Genomic DNA, 9,329 nt, shown 5'->3' on the forward strand with positions numbered 1-9,329 from the left:
AGTCGAACCGCATCGCGCATATTAATTAAATAGTATATTTTGAGAGAAAAATTGTTTCTCCATTTTGTTAAATGTTCTTTCATTGGTATTACTATTTCAGTATTAATACCTATTACATTAATGATAATGAAGTACATTTTTTTAAATTAATCTTCAACAAAGACTGTAGCGAAGATGTATATTTTATTTTTTAATTTTTGATTTCTTTCAAGAAATTATTTTTACTGAACATCCTGCCACTCGAAGACGTTCTAGGCTATTAGGATTAATTTAGTATAATAATTTATATTATTCTATAGTAAAAGACATGCGCATATCGTAAGATCCAATTTAACAAATTTTGATTTTTATTAATTTCGCATATAAGTTATAATAAAGCACAAGTATTTTATTATTAAATATATTTTCCTTTGTATATATTATATACATATATATATATATATATATATATATATAATACAAAGGAAAAAATATATATACCCGCTTCTCCATAAAAATTATTTAATCTATATACATTTTTCAATAAAAAAAAAGATTATTTTGAACAATGACAACGTATTTTTTTGCGCGCGAATGTTAATATATATAACTTATACGAAAATGCGATTAGGTGTACACAACTGGATCAACGGGAGATTATTCCTGCGATCTTATCGTCTTGTGCGATTTACCGCTCGTGACTCTCCCGACTCTCCGTCTCACGTGAACACGATACATACACGACGGGTTGCCAGACATTCTCGTTTTACTGTTTACTCGCGCAATCACCTGTTAATTATTATTCGCGGTGTAATTACGTGCGTCATATGTTGCAAGGTTTAGAGAAGGAAGGAAAGAACTTTTACCTAGACACCTGTAATTAGTATACAAAGGAAAAAACTTACCTAGACACCTGTAATTAGTATACAAAGTTATAAGTTTACGAACAAATAAGATTGCATTAATAAGACGCTTCGTCATGAATGTGTTTTTTATCGCATACGATTTTGCGCGGGTATTCCTTAACGATGAATAGTGACCGTAAATTATCGTGAAAATATATATTTGATAATTGCATAATAATTATATGTAAAGATGTGATAAAAATGATGAAAACTGTTGTTGGTTCACTTTCAAAATCATTGCTATCGAGAGCTGTCTGGAAGAGGCGGAATTTGTTGTTTTTTTTTTCTATAGCAGGACTGGGGTAACGTTCGATTCGTCGATCGTTTAATTTTCTTTCACGGATTGATATCGCAAAACCTGACGAGAAGCAGAGCACATTCGCTATTTGCTTTGAAGCTCGTTCATCTCTAGCTGTATTGGATACTAACCGGTGTACCACTTGGCGGAAGGGCTTTGATCTGGTCAAATCGTTGAGCCAGTTATTCCAGCTATTTCCTTACTAAATTTGCGGTTATTTTTTGCGATTCTTTAAAATCTATAAAATTTTAGAAAATAAAGTCTTAAAAAGTAATGCTGGCATTCTTACGCGTTTATGGATGGATGGTTCCGTTTGTTGATACATTATCGAGAGAAATCGAATATAGATGCACTTCCAAAAAAATGCTGTCGAATCATATTTATTGTTATATAAAGCAATAATAATTACGAGAAACTTACATTGCATCGAGTCCAATAAATAAATTGTAATATAATAAATTTAAATATATACTGACTGAAATCTTTTTATATATATTACATATAAAGAATATTTTATTTTATTATGATTAATTAGATTATCGATATGTTATGACTATAGAAAACATGTTCACAAAGAAACAAGATAAGAATGTGCTTTTGTATACGCTCTATTATTTTAAAGCAAATTTCTATTTTTCGCTAGAAGCGCTCGTTTTATTTACTATTTATGCGACTCATTATTCTCGACGCATTCGCTTTAAACGCTTTTCTCAGATATAGTACTTCTATCGCTGCCTCTTCTTTGTGGAGTACACAACGCTCGCTGATTACGGGTTGTGGTCGTAGGTAATTCCCTGTCGTTACTCATTCTCCTCAAGCTGATATCTCTATCCAAGTGATTTTTATTCTTGGCACATTTTGGTCCCCGTACGTTCGCGTAGATAACGTAAACGGCGAGAATTCCCAACAGAAACATCGCGATTCCTACGCCGCTTACCGTCCACACCTGTAACGTGGAAGCTTATGTTACATTTATGAAATCCCGGCTTTTCGGAAATATGTAAATAAGAATTTAAGAAAATTTTAAAGTTTCCAAACAATTTCTTACTTTTTACCAATAATTTTTTTTATAGCCCTTGTTAAGACAAATATTAACTACGAGAAACTACGATATTCTAAGAAATATTATTTTTGAGAAATTATAGTGTACCAAGAGCAAAAGAGAAATTTTTTGATATAACTTTGAAACTTTTTTTAAATATATGATCTGTCACAAAAGCAATGACATTGATTTATAATGTTAGTATGTAAAGTTTTAAACAGTTAGTTTTTTTTTAAATCAAACTCGAAAATTATTTAAAATAATATATATCAAAAGACGTCACCATTGTCCACCACTCGTTATCGTCCATCCCCGAAACTAAGATCTGTGTCGCCTCGTTATTATTTTTGTTCAGCATCTCAATCTCTTTGACGGCTATAGCGCATCCTGACCGCGGTTCATTCTCTCCTTTCAGAAGTTCTCTAAACATGCGTGACACATCGCCGTTGTCTTCTGGCGTTCTGTAATTTTTCTCAGTTTCCTCCGTAACGTCCTCTTCTTTTTCGTTCGCTTTGCTGTCACCCCAATAAACTTGCGTTCTATTCTGGCGAACTATTATGCCACCCAATCGCTCTAGATTACTAGTCTTCTTTTTCATAGACAGATCAAGGAATTTCGGTGCCGCTTCCGATTTCACGTTGTGCGTCATTAATACGTTCGACACTATGTGATCCCAGTCCAAAGAGTTTATTTGATTTTTGCACTTTTTGTTTTTACTGTAATATAATTGATGATTTAATCTTGCGCGAAGTTAACGTTATTTCAGCCTTTAGTTATTAATAAGATAGGTATGTACATAATTATAATAGGTAGGCGTAAGATGTTTTGGCTCAGCTTTGAGCCATCTTCAGCGATGCAGTAACAGTCAAGTCCCGTATTAAAAATTATATTAAAATTTAAAAAAAGGTAATATTTATATATAAATTATAATATTACGTGAATCTCTATTTCTCTTTCTCGCGCGCGCGCGCGCGCGCGTGCGTGCGTGTGTGTTTGTGTGTGTGTGTGTGTGTGTGTGTGTGTGTGTGCGCGCGCGCGGGCGCGCGCGCGCGCGTGTGAATGGAATATAATATTCTATTCTCATGTATATAATGCTTCATAAATTACAATATTATCTAATCATACAAAGCTAATGGATTACCTAGTTTGCGATTATTTAGTTATCTATACAATTATAGCTACAAGTCTGTCTGATAGTTTGATTAATTACGCTAGCAAAAGCTATTAAATTAATTTTTATCCTTAGGTACGCTTTGATACATAAGATAATTACCATCGATCAATAGACATTTTTCAATGCTCACCATAGTGCTTTTAAAGCTTTCACGTAAATTTCTATAGCATTTTCTAGCCATCTGACTTGCTTCAATTCTTTGGCGTCATAATTTCCAAAACCGTTATTGGGCGCCCACCATTGCGAATTCTTGACTCTCCACTCGAGATTGTTAATTACATTTCTATAAGAAAAGAACTTGATATGGAATAACTATTATATTTGAAAATTAAAATTATTGAGGTAAAAGTATTGTTAACATTAAATAATGTTGTCAATAGAAGATCTATATTTGTAAAATTAAATCCGTAGATTTGTAATCATAAATCTGACGTGAATTACACATCTAAATTATACATCTAAAGCGAGCTTTAAATATATATCGCTTATTATATTAAACGCTTGTGTCGCTTGTTACAGTAATTGGTATTGCTATATATTATAAACCTACGAAATAACTTGTTTTTGTTTTTCTATTTCTTAATCTTCAAGTAATCATTAACATTAAATGTCGTTTTACGCAAGAAAGTAAATTACGAATGCAACAAATGTGTACATATCTAAAGAAGTGCATTGATATATTTTATAAAACGAGAGTAAAAATAATACTAAACTATATTACATCATATATTGACGCAAATGTTTTTGTGTATGTCTCTCTCATCTCGTGCATAGTATGCAATGCGAAAGAGTATAGATATTCGTAAATATATATATATATATTTTTTTTTTTTTTTTAATTTAGGGGCATTAGAAACACGAGTTTCGTGCACAGTTTTAATTCCTCGACTCTTCACGTTCCGAATAAAGAAATGGTAAAGGAATTATGAAAATATGAAGATATAGAAAAATTTACAAAGACGAAATGAAAACTCGTGTGCAGCTTCTAAGAAACACTTAACAGTAAAACATTGTCATAAGTAAACGTAGAAAAATATTTGAAGAAAATAAAATTAATTTAGATAACGCGAATGAGTTTTATTTGAATGAAAATGAGTTTTAATTACGAATTCGCTAGATGACATAAATTTTAATATTCCCAATATTCTTTCACTGTAAAAGTAGAGCGTACGCGGCAAATTTACAGAAAATAACAAGATTTCTCTGCGTTGATTTAAGAATGGCCTCTACGCGGCTGTTATTCCGGAGAGTGAAACGTTGAAGTGTTGGAAAAAAAGCAAGCAGGGTATCAGCAATTCACCGCGATTCATCTAGGATCCTTAACCTCGATTGAATCCGACACATTCGACGGAAGTAGAAATCGTGATTTCAGACGTTTATTTACACATGGTATTTTAGTCGCATGGTATTTTAATCGCGGCACGTCATACGATTGGTGTAAAATTATTTCATCACGCAAATGTAGTTAAACGTTACTGACGGTTGAAGTAATAGTGCGAGGTCGGTAATAATAACGAGACTTATACGCATTTTTTAATGAGAGAATTCCGCAACACTTCTGTTAACAATGAAATATTACGATGCGATGCATAGATGAATGTTATTGAAGAAAAAAAATTGTATTTCATCAATTACGCGTAATAACAAGGTACTTCACAGTTGCGATAAAATCCATTTTAATTTATGGAGGATAACCATTTGATTACTCTGCTTCTAAATAATCACGATCAATAATTCATTAACATTGTGTACGTAACTTCGCCAAACGGTTTGTGATTAATAATAAAATGGTAGCGAGATGGATCGTTGTCTTTATTTATAGCCACTTTGAGAAATGTTTATTATAAGATTAGAGTCATTACAAAGATATAAATAAATATAAAATTACATAATAAATATGAAATTACATATTATATAATCTTATCGACATTATACGATTTAATTTATAGTTTAAACAGATCGAAAAGATTTTCTTTCTCTTTAATTGTAATAACTGTATGAATTATTAATTGAAATACCTTATTAAAAATTTACTATAACAAGAAATTTTCATCAATAAATAAGTTATATTTTTTCTTAAAAAAAAATTGAGTAGATAAAGCTGCAATGTGTAAAATTTGCAAATAAATTTTGTGAAATCTGTTTGTATTTACCTAGAATCTTCTAAAAGCAGTATGGTGTTACTTGAATTCATACGATTCAAATAGTCTTTTAAATTTCCCTCGCTGATAATTAATATGGTCGCATTTTTAGGCTCATTAAAGAACTTTTCTTCTGGTTTTCCAATATGTATGATATGTGACGTATAATCTATATATGTATAAGCATCAAAATTACATTAATTGAGATTAATTGAGCATCTAATAAATTTATGGTATCTATATGTATGAATATCTGCTGAAGTTTAAATAATATAATTATTATGTGCGAAATATCAAAACATATCGGTAAAATGGGATTTATAAAACTTTTATAATTGCATCAATAAGACAACATTATGTTATACCTAGGCATGTAAATATGTGACATTTTAACTTCACGACATTTTAAAAAATGTAAAAATTATTCTTGACTTGACACTTAATTATTAAAACTGTCGTTTTTGACTTACATTTTGTGTTATTAAAAAATATTACGCTAAAAATGAAACTTCTTACACAACGAAAATAAGAACGTATAATTTTAATTACCTTCTTCGTTGTTATCGTGAATTATAACACATAAGTTGTTTGCTATGGCATTTATCGTTAGTTTTTTTGCAATATTTTGTACGTCATCATCGTTTTCATCATTAACATTAGCTACTAATGTGAAGGATTTCCACTTTAAGATCTTTATCATTTTCAAGATTCCCTACAACAGAGATAATACGTGTTTCAATCAATTATTTATTATCAGGCTTATACATAAATTAACAGTACAGTTTTTTTTGTATTAACATAACTTTTATATTACATGTCGAAAATTTTCACAGAAAATTCAAGTGTGCATGGTTAAACTGTTTTGTCAATCACACACACACAAATAAGGAAAACTTTTAAATACATAACGTAATGCAATTTTTATGTGACCATATTTCTATTAATATATTATCATAGAAATATGTACGCATCATGAAAATATGTTGTTTGCAAAACTTATGCAAATCTCTAAAAAGAATTGTATTATTATTTTTTTTTACTAAAAATGTTATTAGGAGAAAAAATTAAGTTTTATTTAATCAATAACTATATATTATGAGAGATTATGTCGATATTAATATTATTTATGACAAAGTTATTATATAACCAATAAATAGATTCTAAATCTTTACTTTCGAAACTTTTTTTATTTGTCGCTAAAATTTTACATAACTTACTTTATATTTTGATTACGTTTGAGAATTAATGATTACTATAATTGCCGAGTATTATTATTTACAAGTTTTTAACGTGTTAATTTTGTATGCCGAAATATTATCTAAGCAAGAAATACTTATATTATTAAAAGAGACTATGATATTAGAATATAAGCATTCTAATATCATAGTAGGCAAAATAAATGCCTTAGTAAGTCATTTCTAAGACAGGAATATTTGTGCGCATTCTGCGTTGGTATAAATAAAAGCAAGTAGCTATCTTTGGATAAATACCGAGATTATTTTCTGCAATTATGTCCCATTAATGTTTGATTGAATACGACTCAACTATATATCATGATTCAATATACATTATATACATTTTTATATCTAACAATACGACTTATGACATAAAAGTCCGTATTCTTAGTTCACTTTTATCGATACTTTTATTTCTGAGATGCTGTAGTTTACGTTACATATACAAGCACTTTAGAAATAAAAGTGCGCTTTATTCTAAATAAAAGTGAACTGAGAATACGGGCCAAAGAGTAAAGAAAAATTGTTATCAAAATTTTAATTTTGAACTCTTATATTTAAATAGATATAGATATGTATCTAATTTATGCATATATTTTATTTTCAATACCTCTAGAAAATTACATTATATTATAAATTTTATTATAGTTTAATTTTAATTATAGCAAAAGTAAAATCGATTGAAGACCTAATACGCGCACCGTAATTAAATGCAATAGTAGGTTTATAATTAATACATCTACGTAAACTGGCGCAGTTCAATACTGTTTTCTAACACTTTCAAACATGCTTGCGTAAGCATAATAAACTGCATTATTATTGCATTATTATTGCATTATGCAAACATTATGATGAGCTCAGCACCGCACATGCAGTTAACTACTGTGTAATGATTTCTATCTTTGAGTTATAGAGTCAAGTTTTAAGGCTTTCGATAAATAACAAACTCGAGAATATTAAGTATATTATTTATAAGTATATTATTTAATTAATTAATGACAAACACCTGTATTAAGTAGGAATTTGATTCCTCCGTTAAAGAGTGCAAATACGGAGAAATCGATGCTTTCTTGACAATGTGCGGCACTTTCAATATCGAAGTCACTTTTTGTACCGCTTCGGCATTGGTCATGGTATCCGGTCCAACAATTCCTATATAATTACGAAACATAAATCAATTGACATTTCCAAAGTGCCTGAGAAATACGAACTTTATGTTTGTAAATATAGAGCATTTTCATTTGCGCTTATTCTAGTTTACGAAAGACTAATTTTGTCAATTAATTTATTAGCTTTTGGTAATTACTGTAAATTATTTACACAAAACATTGAGATATTGATCCTACCTAGATAATGAGGTGGATGTAAACAGCTGATATCCGCCCATACTAAAGCCTTCATTACCGCTTTCAGAGCACCTGTTATACTTCCGCACGTATCCAAAACAGTAATTTCTATATAAATAGTTAATTTTGCGATTGAATTTTTTGTTTAATTACTCCATTCAGTTTTTCATTGAAATTATTGTCAAATAATTATTCTGCATTCTCACTCAGATATTTAGTGTTTGATCGAAATCATCAATTATATGCTACTTCGTATTACTTTATTTTGATTTACCGATTTTGAATCCGTCGGTTTTATTGTTCTGAATCTCTGCGAAAAGTTTGGCGGCCTCGTAGAGCGTAACGCCCCTCGTCGATAACTTTGTACACGCTGGATCATCGTGCACGCTTGTTAGAAATGAAATTTGCACAGTTTCGCCACATTCCGTGCGTGCACCGCAGGTGCACGCGGCGATCACCACGAGGATTACCCACCAGATTCGTGATACTCCCATGTGTGTTTTGAGTAAACAGATCAATACAAATCAGATCGATTGCTCTGTGAGATCTTCAAAATTGAAAAACGCTTTTCTGTAATTTCTTATTATAGTAAAATATATGTATAAAAAAAAACACCAACAATGACAATATTAAATGAATAAATGCAGTTTTCTATCACATGTTGCATAACTCACCGATGTTGTAAAGTAATTACAAAATTTTGTTCATCAATTAATCACAGCCAATACAATTAAAATTAATAAATGATTACCGTTTCAAATCATAATCATTCTTTTACTTTTAAATGAATATTTAAGATATTATTATTTTCTTGTAAATTCGTATTTACAAACACAGTTATATAACACATGGGGGAAAAGGAAGAAGGTTGAAGTTTATAGGGACAAACTATTTTGAAAACGTTTCTTGTGACAGATTACTGAACTATTCGCTTCAAGTGCAGACCCTGATATTGAATTCCGGAAGCTTTACAAGGTGACCGATATACATTATGTGAATTTGTAAGGTTTTGAACGTGTCCTCGTACAGCAGAAGCTCTCAATCTACCATTTGAAGTAGCCCCAGGAAAACGAGAAAATGTTACAAACGTTATAAATTCTTAGTAGCAACTTTATAAGAAATAATGAAATTAGTTTAAAAAGAGATTTGATAAATTACACATATATGTATATTGTATTACAAAATTGTACCAATGATATACAAATTATA

At 30.1% G+C, this 9,329-nt stretch overlaps 1 protein-coding gene across 2 annotated transcripts; it reads right to left on the bottom strand.

Annotated features, from left to right (window-relative positions):
- Positions 1 to 1,546: 1,546 nt before the first annotated feature.
- On the bottom strand, positions 1,547 to 9,052 carry LOC143902424 (uncharacterized). Of its 2 annotated transcripts, XM_077415302.1 has the most exons (9): positions 8,795 to 9,052; positions 8,395 to 8,667; positions 8,121 to 8,228; positions 7,781 to 7,926; positions 6,089 to 6,251; positions 5,552 to 5,708; positions 3,529 to 3,681; positions 2,508 to 2,940; positions 1,547 to 2,128 (listed from the first exon to the last, which is right to left on the bottom strand). In XM_077415302.1, the coding sequence occupies exons 2-9, from the start codon at positions 8,612 to 8,614 to the stop codon at positions 1,880 to 1,882; spliced, it is 1,629 nt and encodes a 542-aa protein (XP_077271428.1). In that variant the 5' UTR covers positions 8,615 to 8,667; positions 8,795 to 9,052; the 3' UTR covers positions 1,547 to 1,879. The 2 variants fall into 2 exon arrangements, with proteins under 2 accessions (XP_077271428.1, XP_077271429.1); XM_077415303.1 differs by lacking the exon at positions 8,795 to 9,052 and having other exon boundaries at positions 8,121 to 8,200; positions 8,395 to 8,528.
- Between the last annotated feature and the right edge of the window lie 277 nt (positions 9,053 to 9,329).

The sequence above is a fragment of the Temnothorax americanus genome, unplaced genomic scaffold (assembly GCF_048541705.1).
Source record: "Temnothorax americanus isolate GAGA-0224 unplaced genomic scaffold, ASM4854170v1 Scaffold4, whole genome shotgun sequence".
Taxonomy (NCBI): Eukaryota; Metazoa; Arthropoda; class Insecta; order Hymenoptera; family Formicidae; genus Temnothorax; species Temnothorax americanus.